General features: G+C 42.5%; 1 protein-coding gene across 1 annotated transcript in view; it reads right to left on the bottom strand.

The window, feature by feature from the left end:
• The window catches only part of PARM1 (prostate androgen-regulated mucin-like protein 1), a 101,325-nt gene that overhangs the window by 38,523 nt on the left and 43,263 nt on the right, over positions 1-19,539 (bottom strand). The window contains exon 2 of the mRNA XM_019720707.3: positions 3,367-4,083. Coding sequence (XP_019576266.3) covers positions 3,367-4,083 — 717 coding nt within the window. The remainder of the gene's footprint in view (positions 1-3,366; positions 4,084-19,539) is intronic.

Genomic DNA, 19,539 nt, shown 5'->3' with positions numbered 1-19,539 from the left:
TATCCTGGAGATCAAGTGGAGACAGTGTTTTAAAGACGACAGCAGTGACCTGTGTCAAATGCTGCTGATAGGTCAGGTCAAGCCAAGCCTAAGAATTAACCTCAGACTTGGCAACGTGGAGTTCTGCCTACCCTGACAAGGGCAGTTTCAGTGCTTACAGTTGCTGGGTAGCTTCTGAAGCCAGGCATATGCAGCATTAACTACCGTGCCGCTGGTCCCCCATCTTTGCACACACATGTGCCAGAATCACCTCCTTAGGCCTAAATTCCCTCCATCTCCTACCTCTCAGCTCCTGTGCTCCCTCCATCATGGAGTCTTCCTAATTCCTCTAGTCAAATTTAACTCCAGTAGCATTTACCTTGTTTTAGAATTACTCATTGGTGCCTATGAATGGGCAAGTTCTTGGAATAACAGAAATATGCTATGTGAATCCACGGAGAAAAAGACAAGATGCTAAACAAAAGTGTGGTATTATTACTGCCACTATTAAGGCAGCACAAAAGTCTGTAAACAAGAACATCCCAAAAGAGTAATCTGTGAGCACAGTCTCAGCTGCCACTCGGTGTGCAGGGCTGAGAAAGGTAGTAAAGTAGCGCTGGATGCTGAAAGAAGACTTGATTGTGGTGTTAAGGATCTGGGCTCGGCCCAGCTCTGCCACTGAGGTGTGACCTTGGGTAAAGCACTCCAAACTTCTGGGACATAATTTCTTCAGCTTTGAAATGAACAGATTGTATCACATCTGCTTCAAGATCCCTTCACCCACTTCGACTCATTCTCAGATTAGAAACTAATGAGTGGTATGAAAAGTGACTTGTGCCCTTTCTCTCTACTTAAACTATAAAATCTCAAAGGACAGGTCTTATACTTCTTATGCTTCGTTGCATCAAGCACAGGGTCCTGGGAGATGCAATATATATATATATATATATGTATATATATATATATATACTAAAGGTCATAAGCGATAAATCCTTTTTGGTCTGTGAAGTGGACTCTGGCCCACAATCAGTGATCCCCTCTAACCTGCCATGCCTTTCTCTTCAGTCATTCCATCATTCCTTCGTTCATTTACTCTGGAGTTGCTACTGGGCAGTATTCCCTAGAACTACAAAGGGTCATGACCCAGCTCTGTCCCTAACTTTGTGCCTCTTGACCCTGCTGGCTTAGAGTTGAGGAAATCAAGACACATGGTCTAAAACCCAAGCCAGAATACTGGAATAGGACTGTTTTGGATAACCAAATCCATGAAACTAGGGCACTTATGGAAAGTAGTAGGTTTTACCAGTTTAGGAAGATTCTTGCATACCAAGCTCATAATTTGTGGATCTACCATGTCCGAAGTCTCCTGGACGGGCTAGAGAGTGGCAAAAGGGAGCTCAGTTAGAAAACTGAAGAGCTGTGCACACAGGTGGTAGTGAGGGCCTGAACTAGGAAAGATGGAAGAGTTGAGGCCACTGCTTGCAAGCATGCCCTTTCGTGGTAACTTTGTTAGGGACAGTCCTTCAGACAGTGAGCCAAGTCAACACCCACTCTGCTCCAAGTGGCTAGTCTATGTTACAGGTGTTACCTGCATACTGGGAGGACGGAAAGTATCAGGCAGAAGGGGGGGGTGTGTGGGGGCTAGGACAGAGATGGAGACAGAAAATACTCATCTAAATGCAATGTGGTAAGTGCTGGCTGGAGGTATAAACAGGGTGCTAATGGGGGTGGGGGAATCCACATTTGAATTGGGTGTGCCAGATTTCCTCTGCTTGCCTCTCCAGATCCACTGTCCACCCTTCTACACTTCACTCTCTGAACAGGCCTCCGGCAGGCTGAGCTGTATGCACCACATCAATGGATCGCCTTGTCCCTGGCTTCATATCAGAGGGAAGTTGGAGTGAGGCTAGAGTACTGATTCCCTCCACTCTCAGGAGGTTAGCCTTGGGTTAGTTGTGTCTTTCAACCGAGAATCACTGCTCCAGTCAAGGTGGTCTCTTTTATAAGACTTTCCTTCTGGGTTCTGGTTACTCTTCTCTCCTCCTAAGCCTCTTGCATAACTGCTCTGCTATTATGATCCCCTGTGGTTCCCCTATAACCCAGCCAAACCTTTTGATTATATCTCCCTTTCTGATTGGGACCCTCACTGATACACTGGGCCTTTGAAATAAGAATTTGCAATTCTTTGGGACTTTATTCCTTAGTAAACTGGGAGCTCATCCATGAGGAATCACGTTTTGTTAATCTTAGCTGTCTCCCCACCTCCACTGTCTAATAGAGTGTCCATTCATAGTGGTTGTTTATTAATTGGTTATTAAAGATGTTATTTTCTGGTCACAGCCATTCCTCTGACTCCAGGTGGTCATGTTTGGCTTGGTCAGTGTAATAAGTGCTGGCTGGAGGCACAAATAGGTGCTAACAAGGATGGAGCTGGCACAGAGGAACCCACATTGCCCTCACTTCAGGCCCAAGGCAGGAGCTGCCCAGGGATGGGTCCGCAGTTCCATGTTCCCCTTTCACCTTCTGGCTGTTCTCACCTTCCTGTTTCTCAATCAAGATTCCAAATGCTCCCACTAGAAACTTTTCCTGTTCAGGGCCCTAAAATTTACAGTCTCCACGTCAATGTCAGATACATGTGACCTCAGGAAAGACACTAAATCTCTCTCCATCATAATTTCTGAGATTGCAAAATCAAGATAAAAATAATTCTAACTTCACAGGGTTGTTGGGAGAATAAAAATAAATGCACTGTCCTGTAAAATTTATTGTCTTTCCCATGAAATATATCAGTGACTACAAAGAATATGCAAGTTCTCTACACCTCCACCCTACTCTTTTGGACTGGTTTCCATGGTTTCCATAAGCACTTTGTTATTATAATAACAACTGACATCTCCTGAGCACTTACTCCCTGCCAGAAACTGTTATAAGCACTTTCTATATCATCTCATTTCATCTCCACAAGAACCATATACGATAGAACCTATTTTTATTCCCATTTTACAGATGAGGAAGAATAAGGGCACAAAGAGATGAAGTAACTTGCCCAAGGTCAGGAACCAGAATTGAAACCTAGGAAGCTTGACCAACAGTTGTGCTCTTAATTCCTTTGCTTATAGAGTCTCATTCGTTTACATTCCCTGTGACATATGTAAAGACAAGTAATAACGTTGGCAATTGGCCACAATTAATGAGAAAATTAATTAATTAATTTGGAAATTACTTAGTGACTAAAAATGAAGTTTGCGCTCTTGTGGAAATTCTTCTCAATTATACTTCAGCTCAGACGTTATGTTCCAAAATTCAAACCTAACCAACTGTGTCTGGTTAACTGAACTGCATTCTCAACATCTCAGTGTAGTCAAGTGGTGTTCTAGACAGACTCACCTGGACTTAGTGCGTGCTCCACTTCCTGCATGATCACCCTGGGCGAGGCGGTGGTGGTCTCCATGTCGACCAGAATACAGGTCACTTTGGCTGGCAAAGTCGTTTGGGGCGTTGTCTCCATGGGTACCAGCTCTGACGTGGCATGTGATGTGGGGGTGTGGCCAGAGCTGTGCTCCTCCGCTGGGGCCTCTGGCGTGGTTGCAGCTCCTGTGGGCTTGGTGCTGGTCTCAGTGGAGCTGTGGTTGGTGCTGATGGAGGTAGAAGGAACTTCTGGTGGTGAGGTTGGTAGGGGTGAGGGTGATGAGGCTGGAGTCTGAGGGGAGGTGAGTGCAGGAGACTCAGCAGGGGACTGCGACCCTGTAGCTGGCACACTCGCCTCGGAAGTGCCTGAGCTGTGTTCCCCGGGTGTGGGTGTTAAGTGGACCCCACCACTTGTTGATAAGAGGTCTGCGTTTGTGCCTTCCCCAGTCAACGTGGGGCTGGTGGTGTCCTGTTCTCTGGGCTGTTCTCTGGGCTCTAAGGAAACGTTCTTGGGGAGCAGAGATGTCTGCACCGGTGACACTGTGACAGGGAGCACTGAGTTGCTGGGCGTTTCGCTGGTAGGGGAGGCAGGAGAGCTTTGTGGAGAGCTCGTCCAGATGGCCGTTGTCGGGGTAGTCTTTGCCGGATGAGACACAGGCAAGACGGCTACTGTAGGCACGCTCTGTACCCTCAGTCCTGTGGAAGAGCCAGTACAAAAGTGGTTAATGGGTGAAAACCTGAGCGGTAAGGCTGTCTCCCAGCATTTTCACGGATCTTTCTCGTTTTGCACTGTGCCTATCCAATTGTGAAGGTGACTTTTAAATAGTCGCTTCCCACGAATTGCTCTCCGCTCTCTGTGGCTATCAATAGGAACCAGCCTGAAGGCTCAGTAAGAGCAATTAGTGGGTCAGTCAATGCAAGTCCAGCCAAACCATGGAATGAACTGATCTTGTCGCCTGCTTGCTTAAAACTGTGCCCTTAAAAAGTGTGACTCTCTGAGGGACTGACTTTATGGGAATTTGGACTGCTGAGGGCCGTGCTCCACATGCCTGTGGGGAGGGATGCCCAGAGTGGAGTGTTGGGAGTGGGGAAAGCATGACTTGTGAGTGGAAAGCTGGAGAAGCTTATAATTGGCTGCTCCCTGTCAGAGGAGCTTCCTAATTGGCTGTTCCCTGCCCCAGGGTTGTGAACTCTGCATTTACACACAGGGATGCAAGAGCTATGGGCTTGGGCTTGCTGGTTGGAATGAATAAAGGTGTGAGTACATTCACTGCTGAGGAGGAAAGGCGAGAAGTTCCAGAAAAAAAAGCTGAAAGAAGGATTGAGGTTTGTATATATTTTCTGAGGCTGGAATCCAGTTCTTCCAAATTCTAGCTTGGGGTCTTTAAGATCATATCATTTTGCAAAATATTCTTTATATTTTGTAAAATTTAAAATTAGTTTGCTTTCTTCCTCCCTCCTTCCATTTATCCATTCAGTTTCATTCATTCATTCAAATATTTAATAAATGGCCTCTATGTGCTAGCACTCGGCTAGATACTGGGTTTATGATTTCACTTTTTACGTAAAACGTCTTTTGATTCCCTCCCCATGCCCATTCCACAACTAGCTTTTCCCCTAGTCATTTCCATCTCAGTGGATGACACCCCACTTTACTCTGTTGCTCAGTTAGAAATGGAGACATCACCTCTGACACCCCACATCAAATCCATCAACAAATCATGATGACTCTGCCTTGAAAATACATCCCAATCCAACCACTTTTCATTACCTCCCCATTATCTCAACATCACCTGAGCCACCAGTCACTTGCCTAGACAACTGCCATGGTCTCTTAATGATTTCTGGCTACCAGGTTTCCTCCCTTTCACTCTGCTTTTCACATAGCAGCCACTATGATTGTTTAAATCGATAAATCAGATCATGTTTTTTAATTGATCAAAATCCTCCAAAGGCGTTCTGTTGCATTTAGAACAAAATCCCAAAGTAATGCCCTATGTCGTCCCATGTTCTCCTCATTGTTCCAGTTGTTTTCTCTCTACTCAGATGTCACCGTCTCTTCAGAGGATGCTTCCCAGATCATCCTAATCTTTCCCACTCCAACCCCTTGCTTATTTTTAAAAAGGATTTAAATTTTTTAAATTGTTAAAACATGCATAACGTAACATTTTTCATTTTAACCATTTTAAATGTACAGTTCAATGGTATTAAATACATTCACATTATTGTTCAACCATCACGTCATCCATTTTCAGAATCTTTTCATCTTCCCAAACTCTGTACCCATTAAACAGCAATTCTCCATTCCTCCCTCTCCCCAGCTCCTGGAAACCACTATTCTACTTTCTGTCTCTATGAATTTGACTACTCTAAGTACTTCATGTAAGTAGAATCATACAGCATTTGTCCTTTAGTTACTGGCTTCTTTCACTTAGTATAATGTCTTCAAGGTTCATCCATGTTATAACATGTGTCAGAACTTCCTTCCTTTTTAAGGTTAAATAATATTAGATTGTATGTATAGACCACATCTTGCTTATCCACTCAACTCATTCATTAATGGACTTTGATGGGTTGCTTCCACCTTTCGGCTACTGTGAATAATGCTGTTATGAATCTGAATATACAAATATGTGTGTGAGATTCTGCTTTCAATTCTTTTGGGAATATACCCAGAAGTGAAATTGGTGGATCATATGGTAATTCTATGTTTAATATTATCAGGAACTGCCATACCCTTTGCTCGTTTTTGTTTTTAATAAAATGAAGTAGTTTGTTCCTGAAATTACATATTATTCATTTAGCTATTTATTATCTGTCTCTTCTACCAGAATATAAGCTGCACAGTGTGCAGGGACCTGGTCCCACTGTTATTTCCCTGAAGCCTAGGACAGTGTCTAGGTCATAGTAAGTGCTCAATAAGTACTTGTACAAAGAAAAAAGGAAGGAAAGGAGAGAGGTAGGAAAAATAAATTAAGAACTTTACTACGAAATACTCCAGAATCTCTCTAGTATCTTCTATATACCACTTAGTATGGCAATATCCATCATAGCTGCCTCAGGGATGGCTATTATATGAGGTCAGGAATCCTGCTTAAGAAGTCAACCCCACGCTATGTCATTCTACCATGACATATCCCTATGCCTTCTGCCTTGTTAGGTCTTCGACTATTAAACCCTTCATACTCTGAGGAGATTTCCATGGGGGTAGCATAGAGGTAATGGCCAACCATGATCAAGATTCACAAGGAATAAAACATGGACTAGATGCCAGCATAAAGGAAGAGAGAAGAGATGTATGAGGGGTGGGCAGGCACTTGGGGTCAAACTGTTTACTTCTTCATTCTGCCACACAATAGATTCAGTAGCTGATGAAAAGCTCTGCTCCAGAATCTAACCTGAAAACATAGTGTTCTCATTATTTAACTAAATTTAACATTTGGATTATCATAAAAATAATTGGTTTTATTTTATTTAAAAGGAGTTGGTCAAGACTAAACTACAAGAGAGGTAATCTCTAGTAACATACTAGTGGACCTCCCAAATTAGGCCACATAATAGTCTATGAAGTTATGGTGGATTTTTGGCAGCTGAGAAGTGTCAACAATTTCAGGATAAATAAGGATCAAGAGATCTTTGAAATATGGACAAAACAACAGTTGGGACAAATATTATTAAAACACTGGATCTTTATATGTGATTTTGGAGTTTACTGGCTCTGCATCCTGGTAGCTCTTACGGCTCATTTAAGATTCTGAGGATAGAAAAACAAAAATGACAATGTTTACTACTCTTCATGGTATCATATTATAGATGGGCAGACAGAGGCAGAAAGAGGTAGCTGAGTCAGTTTTTGGAAGTCTTGGATGAATGAGGAATGAGTCATCCATGCTTTTATTGAGAAGCTTCTATGCCCATGGCCTTGCCCTCAGACAGTTCACTATCTAGCAAGACAGAATGGACACCTAATTTCCTGTACTATGATATGATAAATGCCATATGGAAGTAAAAACAAGTTGTAATGGGAGCCCTGAGGAAAGACGAATACATTCTGTATGGGGATCATGGAATGTAAAAATATACAAATGTCATTTTCAAATGATATTTAGAAAAATCACAAAGAGAAGATATTTGAGTTGGTTCTGAAAGGATGAGGACACATGAGATACCATTTAAGGTACATGATATTCAGGGTGACACTTGCATTGTCATTTCCAGTGGAGCTAAAAGCTGTACCATGGATTCATTATAGTGCTAAAAATGACATGCTCCAGGAATTGGTTTCGTCTGCAGAAGATATCCATTTTCTTGTTTAATTCTAATGTACTTTTAAAACTCCTGTCCTCCCTTCGTACATTAAAGGGGACTGGAAGTGGTCATTCATTTCCATGGCTATTTACTGAGTACTTATATAAGGTACTTTACAGTCTAGTTCAGGCAATTTCTACTCCTAACAAAACAACAGTGCATGAAATTGTGTAACAACACTGGTTATCTTCACTTGAACAATTAACATTAAACCTTATTGTTTAGTTAAACATTAAGAACATAAAAGCCTCTGCTTTGCCTTATTTGATGGTATATTCCATATTGCTCTCACTGAATGAGGATGGGGCTTCTTTTAGTATGAAAATATCCAAGGCTCAGGCACCATGACTGTCCTAGAAAATGCTTGCTGTCCTAGTTACCTCCGGCTGCCAGAACAAAATACCATGGACTGGGTGGCTTTAACAACAGAAATATACTTCTCACAGTTTGGAGGCTGGAAGTTCAAGCAAAGTGTGGGCCATCAGGTTCTAGTGAGAGGCCCCCTTCCTAGGTTGTAGGTGGCTGCCTTTTAGCTGGTCCTCAAGTGGCTTCTCCTAGTGTGTGCTTATAGAGGGAAGGAGGGAGGGCGTCTCTTCTTATAATGACACTAATTCCATCTTGAAAGCACCACCCTCATGACCTCATCTAACCCTAATTACGTCCCCAACGCCCCATCTCCAAATGCCATCACATTGGAGATTAGTGCATGAACATTCAGAATCACTGAGGAAATATCATTTCTGCCGTCTTATGCGTACACGTAGGACTTGTGTTTCTACAGGAGTACAAAACTGAATAAGTCCAAAAGCTAAGGATATATATACTTCTTCAGGATTTCAAAAAAAATTTTGTTTTAGAGCGAGAGAGGACCTAACTGATGAGCAAGGACAGCCCCTCATTGATTAAATGAGGAAACAGACAGGAGAGGGGAAGTGATGTGATTGAACTTACACATCTAAGAGAAAGAATTGAGCATTGTTGTCTGGAAAGAATTGTGTAGGGACAGAGCCAGAACTAGAACTCCCACCCCCTGACCCCCACCCCCCACCACCACCACACTGTGCCCTGGTCTCCAAGAGGCTGGGAGAACATACTGTAGCAACAATCATTCCAGAGTAACACGGAGGAGCCCATGTCAGCCTGGGCCACTGAAGAAGTTAAAATAATGTAGTGCCCCATATACCTTCCCACGTAGAGGAGAGCCACTTTTCTTTGAAGCAAAGAAGCAAAGAAGAGTTCTAATGTTTCCTTGAGAAATGGCAGAGGAAATAGAATGAAGAAATTTAACACATTAATCTCTAAATTAGAGGTAAATGAGCATTGTCCTAAAACAGAGACATTGTCAGATGTGGTGTTTCCTGCCTGGCAATGAAAGGCCCACATACCTGAAATGGATTGACTCAAGGAAGGAACTCTTTCAGACTTGGCCCAAATGAGAGGTCTAGGGGTATGACAGCCAACTAAATCTGAAATTCCTCCCTGCACGTTTACAAATGGCAGTCTTTTCTGAAGTTTGGTCAGCTTTTGTGTTGCAAGAATAGCTGACAGATTGTCGCTTACAAGAAAAGCATATGTGTAGTTGGATAGAAAATTCCTCATTTCCATGTATATTGTCCTTTATAGGGCAGACCAATATCATTGTTTACATCTCTTTGACATATGAAAGAACTGTGTCTAGCTTGATCCCTGGTTCCTTGTCTTGCTAAAGGAGGGATTTGGGGGCTGGTGGCTGGGACAGGTGGGTGTGTTCTCCCAGTGCTGAGAGGAGTTACAGGACGCTGTAGGCTAGCAAGGCTGCTTTCTGCATGTGTTCTCACCTTCTGGCCAGACCCGGGTGTCAGGAATGTGGGTCTGCCACATCAACAGCCGGTGGACAGTGAGTGCCCTGAACTGTCACCTTTTCCTGGGTTTCAATGAGCAGCAACCTGGGCCTGTGCCAGAGTCCCAGGCAGCGAGATTACCTGTGTTGCTCATCTGTTCTCCCTGTCCCCACCCCCAGCCCCCAACATGTCCTTTCCTGTCCTTGGCTTGTCAAGTACCTGAGAAAACATGTGACAAAGCTTTGGCAAACTCAGTGAAACTCGATCAAAACACAGTCAAGGCCTCTCCTGTGGCTGCCAAGTCAGCGCAAGTATTGCCTGTGGTCTCAGTGGATCAGGCCAGGCCTGCCTGGCAGCGGCCCCACGGCTGCTGAAGATCTGCACGCCAAGTAATTACTAACGGTTACTCCACACAGCCACCCACCCCTGTGAGCTTCTTAAAAGGCCAACTGGACCATATCACGCCCCTGTGAGGGGGGAGGGGAGAAAAGGAAGCCTGCACTAGCTTCTCCCTGAACTAAGGAGAAAACGTCAGATCCTCACTGAGGCCAAGGAGCCTCTCTGTGATCCAACCCCAGCCTTGCCTCCCACCAGGTCCTCAAACACACCAGCCTCTTTATTCCTTCTGCCTAAACAGCTCTCCTTCTTCTCTGCCCCAGTTACTCCTATTTATCCTTCCAGTATTAGCTTCAGGGCCTTTGCTGATTCTGCTGCTAAATCCATCCTCCGTGCCTCCACCCCTATATGTGCTCAATTTCTTGTATCTTAACTCCATAGCACTGAAATTGGCATGTAACTATGTAATTGTTTATGGGAAGCTTTTTAAAATGTATGCCTCTCCCTTTAGACTCTAAGATGGTGTGGAACTGGGACTATAGTGGATTTGCTTACCACATACCCCATTGCCAGTAGAAATTCAAACACACACACACACACACACACACACAGAGGGTGCCAAAAAATGTATACACATTTTAAGGAAAAAACTATTAATTGTAATAACTCAATATATACTGATAACAAAAGATGAATACAAGTCACGTTTGACTTCTGCAATTACAAGAGGTGCTCAAGTGGTTACCATCAGCATCCAGACGTTTCTGATTATGGCGAACTACTGCTTGAGCAACGTTGACCGAAGTCCACTTGTGTACATGTTTTTTGGCACCCCAGGTATATATAAAATGAGTGAAGGAGCTAAGTGCTCTATGCAGGGCACTATGCTAAGCACTTTATATGCATCATCTCATTTAATCATAATCACCATTGTTATCTTGATTTCACAGATGATGAAACAGGCTCAGAAAAGCTAAGTAACTTCCCCAAGGTCACTCAGCTACTACATGGCACAGCTGAAGCTTGAACCTGAAACTTCTTCCAGGCTAACCTTTTAACCAGTTTGCTGTATTATACTAGGAAATGCAACGGTATTTTTGAAGTCTGGGCCACAAGCTTGTAAGGCAATCAAACACCAGTTTTTCTCTATCTCCCTTAATAAATTCTCTTGTATGGGGCACCAGAATGATCTTTTAAAAAGTTATCTGACCATATGAACCATTCTCCTTCCTTTTAAGCCTAACAGACTTCCTAAGGTCCTATGGTTAAATCTTGAGCTCCCTGGCATAACACATAACACCTTTTATGATTTCCTGATCCCACACCTCACAAGCCCCTAGATCTTAGCAATCTGAGTCACTGTGCGTCCATGAAACATTCCGACTGTCCGCCTCCCTGCCTTTGCACCTGCTGTTCTGCCCACCCTGACTCCCTTCTCACCACCCCAATTATAAGGACTCAAGAGGTTTATCTCCACTATGAGTATTCTCCAACTTGAAAGAGCCCTTCTCTTCTGTGTGGCCACAGCACTTCATACAAACTTCAGTTGTAGCACACGTTGTAGTGAGCCATAATTTCTCTCCATGCTTGGTTCCCATCAGGCTGGGAGCACTAATAATAGGGATTATGGCTTATTATTATTATTAGTTTTTTGTGTGTGTGTCTTAATGCCTGGCATAATGAAGGTGCTCAATAAATACTCATCGATTAAAAACAAGGATTTTCTACCCTTTTCTAAAGAGAATTGTTCTCCGGCTTATATGCTGGGACATGATAGTAGAAATGCACCCCTCCTTTGCTTTGTCTGTAAGTTCTGTATAAACCACCAGCTAATGTGAAATTTCTATTTGCTATTTTTGCTATTTTTGTTATTTTTGTTTGCTTGTTTCTACTTGGGAGACCACAAAGATTTCCTTTCTCTCTGCGTGACATAGACCACAGTCACCAGCTCTTGAAATGCTGACTGTCAATCAGGCTGCCTTCCCTTCCCTGCATTGAATGGACTAAACTTCAGCAAGCATTCAAGAGAGAGAAAGAGAGTAAAAAATAATCTGAAAATGATGTATATTTGTTAATATCAAAGCTAGTTCTTAGTGTTCTTTAGGTTGCATGAACCCACTGTTTGAAAGACTTACACTTATAGAAATTCCTCATGTTGCCTTTGGTTGGTGCTGTGAAGGGTACCGAACACTCCAGAAGTTCATCTAACATCTGCAAAACCATTACTAATCAGAGTCTGGTCCAACCATATGGTATTTGAAAGCTATCATATGTCTAGACAGAATGTGTATGCCCCAAAGCCATCAAACTGTGTTCAAGAAGAAATTTGTTTGAAGTAGAAAAGCCATATTCTCCTGAGAATTTTGTTTATGGAAATGAGATACAATTCTAGTCCAAAAAAGAGGAAAAGCGCTCTGTGTTCCAGCTGCCGAATCAGAACCTGCAGCTCTAGTGTATGGCTCAATTTCTCCATCCATAAAGTCAGGACAAATGGTATCACCAGGCTCCCCGTGGGTGCTGTGAATGTGAATGAGAGAATAACATTTGTGGAGAATGTTGTACTTCCTGGGGAAAAAAAATATACCATTTTCTTTCTTTTCCCCGGAAGCAACATCTGTTTTTGTCAGTCAAATGCCCCCTAAAACTCACTATCGTTAGTTGGGTGGGACTGTGGTGGGCAGCTTCGGGGGTGGGGGTTGGGGGTATTGAGCAAGGATGCCAACAGACACCTGAAATTCTGAAGATGCCATATAGGGGTTTCTTGGGGGGGCAGTGGAAAGGGAGCCCATGTAGGAAGGGCACATACCTTCTCTTCAGTAGCTTTGTGGTTGAAGGTGGATACGGGCAAGTGCAGTAGGTAGTAAGATGGGAAAAGAAGACCTAATGCCTCCTTCAAGTAGCAGGGGATTTTCTGAACTTGAACAAGGTCAGGTTCCACAGGCCCAGTTCCAACATTTGTGGGGCCCAGAGCAAGACTACACACAAAGGCCCACAAAGAATGTCTAAAAATGGAACTATTATAAATTAAGAAGTATGTGTGGCCTGTGCTCTATCAAGGGCCCTGCAGCCCACTCCTAGGGGATCCCTCTCGTGATCTCAATATTAGCAGAACAGGGATCTGCTGGGGCAGTGAGGCCAAAGCTGGTCCTTGGCCCACCCGAACCCAGGTTAGAGACCGACCTGGACACATTTCTCTGGCAGCTTTGGTGGGCAGGCTGTCCTTCCCCAGGCCTCACGTTGCTGGTAGGATTTTCAGGCATTCCAAATCAGGTAGTGCAGGTAGCACCTTGGCTTGTGGTGGTCAACTTTAAGCAAAGATAGCCACTCCTCTGGTGACTCAGAGCCCAGGCAGAGTCTCTCCTCGCTACACTTCATCATGGGCTTGTTGGCCATAGGCTCTGTCCTGGGGGCCCAATTCAGCTCCAATGGGCCCTCCAGTTTGTTCAATCAGTTACCGACATTTCAAACAATTTGTTTCATGGGATTAAAAACAAAAACGTTGCTTGGGTGTTTGTAAAATGCAGTGGTCTCTTGCCTGGTCAAGATGGAGGGAAGCTGCAGACCCTTCTTTCCATTCCACCTCCTCCTATAGGCCCAAATCACAATCAAGTCATTTCTCATCCCCTACAGCCCCTGGGAACAATTAGAACTTAAGAAAGCTCAGGATATTGGCCTGCTTTGATTCTGAACCTCTTCCTTCAAGGGATCTTTTTATAGACTTAGAATTGCCCAAATGGCAGAGGAAGCCCTGGAACAGTTGCACCACTGCCTCTCCATCTCAGGACACCTGCCCACTTCTTCTCCCACTTCGTCTCCAGCTCAGCTGAGTGCCCCTTCCATGACTCCTTGTTATGCAAAGAGCTATAGATCTTTAGGGAGTCAGTTCCATGGCAATCTGCCTTTGGAAGGACAGCTCTCAGGGGCATCCCAGGCTGATGCATCCTGGCATTCTTATTGGAGAATTAGTAGGCAATTTGACTAATTACAGGATAACACCCATGAAATGCAATCCGATAAATAAAGCTGCTGGCTTCATAGCATCTTAGCTAACCCTTTCCAAATGGTTATTATGAGCCAAATTCTGCGTACTTCACAAGTAGTAAGTCACTTAATCTCCACACTCAACCTGAGTTAAGTATTATTATTGTCCCCATTTTAAATGTGAGCAAACTGAGACAGAAAGAGGTTAATTTACCAAGACATGTAACTACAAAATAGTATAGCTTGGATTCAATCTCTAGAAGGCACTCTACCTCAATGACTTGACTTCTTAACCATCTTGCTATATATAGCTATATATCTGAGATTGATGGGATATAGGCTAAGGGACTTCTGAAAAAATTGTGCTTCCTTATAAAAGGAATATATAAGAAAGGGAAATTTTCTTGGTGCCTCCTCTTCCCCACTCCTTCCTGTCTTTAATGTAGCTGTGATGTCTGGCACAGTGGCAGCCATCTTGTGAAGTCAAGGATGAAAGTCAATCCACTAAAGATGACAAAAATGAAAAAGAGAAAGAGCTTTCTCCTTGATGATACTCTTGATCTTGCCAAGCTAAGCCTGGGATGTCTGTCTCCAGACTTCCGGTTAAATAAACAGTAAATGCCTTTGGGGATTAAGACACTGTTGGTCAGGTTGTCCTTTTCTTGCAGTATCGATCATAGATCATGTAAAAAGCTTATCACAATGCCTGGCACAAAGTAAGATCTCAGTAGATATTAGACTATTATGTTGACCTCTGTCTAACAGGAACTTAGTCCTAAATGCCTTCACCTCCTTTAATTTGCTAACGATTTTCAAAAGGTACTTTTTAGGCAACATCAGAGGCAGACTAGGGCATCCGCTGTGGGCCTCGTGGATGGAGTGCTCCCGATACCCTTAAACAAAGCAGTAAGCAGCTGGACCTGTCAGTGTTCCCAGAGCTATTATCTAGGCTGATGCCTACAAAAGATGAGCTGCCTCACACACCCACAGAATGCATCAGAAAGGAAAAAGGCCGACAAACAAACAACAACAACAAAACAAACCCAGCTCAATGTGATATGTATTTTTCTACCTTATTTAAAAAAAGTTCCAAAATTTCTGAGGCAGTTTCCACCATGAGTCTGGATAGGACATGCGTGTGGCTGAGTAGGCTGAGGAGGAGGAGGCAATAGCCCCCGTAACAATCAGGGACAGTACCTTGTCATTATTAGACAAGTTGGCCCTCCTTTATCAGTGCTAGGAGGTATAAGCAAGAACATACTCACTAGAATGGCATCCTACTATTGCTTTTAAATTTTAAGCATCACATAGTAGTTTACATTTGAAAACTTCTGTTAGACTCTGTTTGTTTAGGTCCTAGTCAATCAACATGTATTGAGTGCCTGCTACGGCCAAGGTACCCAGGTAATCTAAGTGATACAAAGGAAGTTGTTTTATATTTCCTACAGACTTTCCATGGACAGCAGCAACGTTGGCTTTATTTTTCTCTCATGTATGTTGATGCTTAATGCCTTCTGCACCTGTCTTTTGGAATAATGACCTCTGATATTGGCACAGTCATGTTTCCTCCTTTACCAGCTTTGCTCCACACATATCGTCGTCTGTTTGTTAAGTGTGCTGAAAGGCTGGTGCTATGGTCTGAATGCCTGTGCTCCCCGACCCCCGAGTCATATGTTCAAATCACAACCCTCAATATGCTGGTATTTGGAGATGGGCCCTTTGGCAGGGGATTAGGTCATGAGAGTGGGGCCCTGTGAAAGGGACCAGGGCCCTTATAAAAGAGACCCCATGGAGTTCCCTTACCTTTCCTCCACATAAGGACACACAGAGAAGGTGCTGGCACTGAATCAAGAAGAGGGCTTTCAACAGAACGCAGCCATGCCTTGATCTTGGACTTGCCAGCCTCCTGAACTGTGAGAATTAAATTTCTGTGGCTTATTAGCTACCAGTCTGTGGAATTTTGTTCCAGCATTGCTAACTAACTAAGACAGAAAGGCATAGACAAGGAGGTGTAGGGAATTGATAGGCTATTAAGTAACACACTAAAGTGAGGTATTCATTAATTATGATTTTTGCCATGTAGCTCTCTTTCTGCCTTTTAAACTGTCTCCCAAACTACAGGTTTAAAAAACTTATAGGGTCAGGATACAGTTCCTAGAATCTGAAGATCTCTGTCCTCTGTACCTTTCTAAATGAGAATTGAGTTTTGTTACTCACTTGAGTGTACAGGTCTGGAAGTGCTGAGGCAGAATTTGAAACCCTAACATCTCTATCTGGCTTTGTGGGAGTTGAGGCCATGGTTTCTCGGACAAGCTTCTTCTCTTCTTTGAGACTCAGTTTCCATAAATAGAAACCTTTTCCCTATAAGCGACCCTCAACACTGTGCTGGGACTCTGCGGGGGTGGTGGTGGGGGTGGTGGGCACTTTCAGAATGAGGACCTTGTGTTTTATTTTCTCGTGATATGTGGTCCAAGTCCTGATATGTTGTCAAAGACAGGCAGACCACCCTAGGGAAGCAGGGAACCATGTATCCCTTCTTTCCCTGAATAAAGCAAAGGGGCCGAGAGAGTGGGAGCTCAGTCTTTAGGAGGTTCCAGTTCATGTGCAAACTTGTAGCTCACCCGACGGTCTGAAGAGCATAAGCTAAGGGGAGACAAACCTTATTTCCAGTTCATGTGTTATTAGGGTAAACGATTAATTTTATAGGCATGAATCCCCTCTGCAGAAATGTTCCTCATAATGAACTAAATCAGTTGAAATCAACATGAGGAACCATGCTTTATGTAAAAGATGTTGTGGGTAATGAATTTTAATCAAATACATGATGACGGGAACTGGCTGTTTGAAGAAATTCCATGGTGAATCCTCATTTAATGTGACTAATTACCTTGTAAATTGTCACCTGTGTAAGAAGCCTTCTGATTTTTAATTTGCCTAAATCCGAACTCTCTCAAGCTCTTGTTCCTTAACATATTCACTACTTGAGAGAAGCTGCTTGCGCTCCTTACTCACAGAGTTTGCATCTCTGCTTAAAATAACCTAAGTCACCACTTGGTCTTCAGGGTTTCATTTGTTAACCAACCTCCAACTGCTGTTACTCTCAGTATCTCTTAAATGCCTGTAACATGGCCACCTCCGCTAAGGAAAGTGTCAGCAGTACCAACTGGGAGGTGCCACTGGCACTGTTACTGGAGTCCAGCATATGCTGATGAAAATCTTTGGGACCCATTAAAATGCTGCTGCACAGCCACTGCTGGCAGATGCTATTAAACACATCAGTCTGGAAGGACAGACTCTGGCAATGTGAGCTCACTTGGGTGAATTATGGAAACTGTATAAAAATTGGCTCTGCTGTAGCTCAACTTGAAGAATAATTTTGCTTTTAGTATGCTTATTCAGAATAACTTTGGAAAAAGTGTTGCTACTTAGAAAGAAATTATTCAAAAAGTAACTCTGCCCATTCTATACCTTATGAATTACTTCTTTAATATAGCCCATGCTCTCTCTGTCAGTGTTGGGATTATATAGTTACACGTGCTTAAATGCATACATGCTTAATTTGAGACAAAGGCAGCCCTGCCTCATGAGGTTATTTTAAAAGTGATTCCCGGGTTTAAATATCGAGTCCTGCGTCCTCTCTAGTGCTCTAGCCCTCTTTCTCCAAATGCCTTCTGGGCTTTGCACTCTAAGTCAATACTCTAACAACTGCTTTATCTTTCCCCTGAAGCCAGTTCCTACAGGCTTCCTTTATTTCTATCATCACCCTTCCCCTTATCCAAGTTATTTTTATTTATTTATTTTTTAAATTGATGCAAAAGAATGAAACTAGGCCACTATCTTACACTATATACAAAAATTAACTCAAAATGGTTTAAAAATTTGGGTATAAGACCCGAAACCACAGAATTGCTGGAAGAAAACAGGCGATAAGCTCCTTGACATCCGTCTTAGCAATGTTTTTGTGGATCTGACTTCACATATAAGCGAAACCATCATTAAAATGAAAAGACAACCTACTGAATGGGAGAAGATATTTGCAAATCATACATCCAATACAGAGCTAATATCCAAAATATATAAAGAATTCATACAACTCAACTACAACAAAAACAACTCAATTAAAAAATGGGCAGAGGATCTGAATAGACATTTTTCCCAAGAAGACACAGAGATGGCCAATAGGCACATGAAAAGATGTTCAACATTCACCAGTTATAGGGGTGATGCAAATCAAAATGCAATGAGAAATCACCTCACACCTGTTAAATGGCTGTTATCACAATGACAAGAAATAATAAGTGTTGGCGAGGATGTGGAAAACAGGGAACCTCATACACTGTTGCTGGGATTCTAAATTGGTGCAGCCATTAGGGAAAACAGTATGGAGATTCCTCAAAAAGTTAAGAATAAAACTAACATATAATCCAACTATCGCACTGCTGGGAATTTATCCAAAGAATATAACACTAATTGGAAAAGATATGCACCCCTATGTTCACTGCAGCATTATTTACAATACCCCAAATATGGAACCAACCTAAGTGTCCATCGATGGATGAATAGGTAAAGAAGATGTAGTATATACTACGTGTATATAATGGGATACTACTCAGCCATACAAGAGAATGAAAAGTTGCCATTTGCAACAACGTGGATGGGCCTTGAGGGCATTATGCTAAATGAAGTAAGTCAGAAAGAAAAAGACAAATACCATATGATTTAATTCATATGTGGAATCTAAAAAAGCGAACAAACAAAAACTCCAAAACAAACAGATCATAGGTAGAGAGAACAGATCAGTGGTTACGAGAAGGGAAGGGGGTTGGGAGTAGGCAAAAGGTAGGGAGGGTGTCAACTGTATGGTGATGGATAGTAACTAAATTTTTGAGGGTGATCACTTTGTAGTATATACAGATATTGAATTATAATGTTGTACAACTGAAACTTACACAATAAACATAAATTGTGTATATTTAAGGTAAACATGATTTGATATACATATGTATTATATATATATACACATTGTGAAATAATTACTACTGTCAAGCTAATTAACATACCATGTCCTCCCACGTTTACCATTGTTTTTGTGATAAGAGTTCTTGAAATCTACTCTCTTAGCAAACTTTCAGCATGCAATATTGTATCATTAACTATATACACCAATCTCAAGAACTTATACATCCTAGATAAGTGCAATTTTGTACCTGTTAACCAACATGTGCCCATTTCTCCCACCTCCCCACCCCTGGGAATGACCATTCTACTCTCTGCTTCTATGTATGCTACTTTTTCAAATTGCACATGTAAGTGAGATCACGTAGTGTTTTTATTTTTTCTTTCTGTATCTGGCTTATTTCCCGTAGCACAATGTCCTCAAGTTCATGTTGCTGCAAATGGCAGGATTTCTTTCTTTTTTTAAGGCTTAATAATATTCATATACATATATATCATAATTTCTTTATTCATTCACCCAAAGTTACACAGCTCACAAGAAGCAAAGCTGGGGTTTAGGCCCAGATATGTTTATTCCAGTAATCCTTCCGGTCTTTTTGTAAAGAGGATCTTATTCCTGTAGATATGAAGGCTAGCAAAGGAAGAATTTTGTTTGCATTATGGTGAAATATTAAGCTACACATGAATACACACACACACACGCACACACACACACACACACACACCATTCTAAATGATCCATTAAAAAGGC

The sequence above is a fragment of the Rhinolophus sinicus genome, chromosome 1 (assembly GCF_057876585.1).
Source record: "Rhinolophus sinicus isolate RSI-liver-muscle chromosome 1, RSI-T2T, whole genome shotgun sequence".
Taxonomy (NCBI): Eukaryota; Metazoa; Chordata; class Mammalia; order Chiroptera; family Rhinolophidae; genus Rhinolophus; species Rhinolophus sinicus.
The sequence above is the reverse complement of the archived record's forward strand: the minus strand, read 5'-3'. Positions and strand labels throughout refer to the sequence as shown.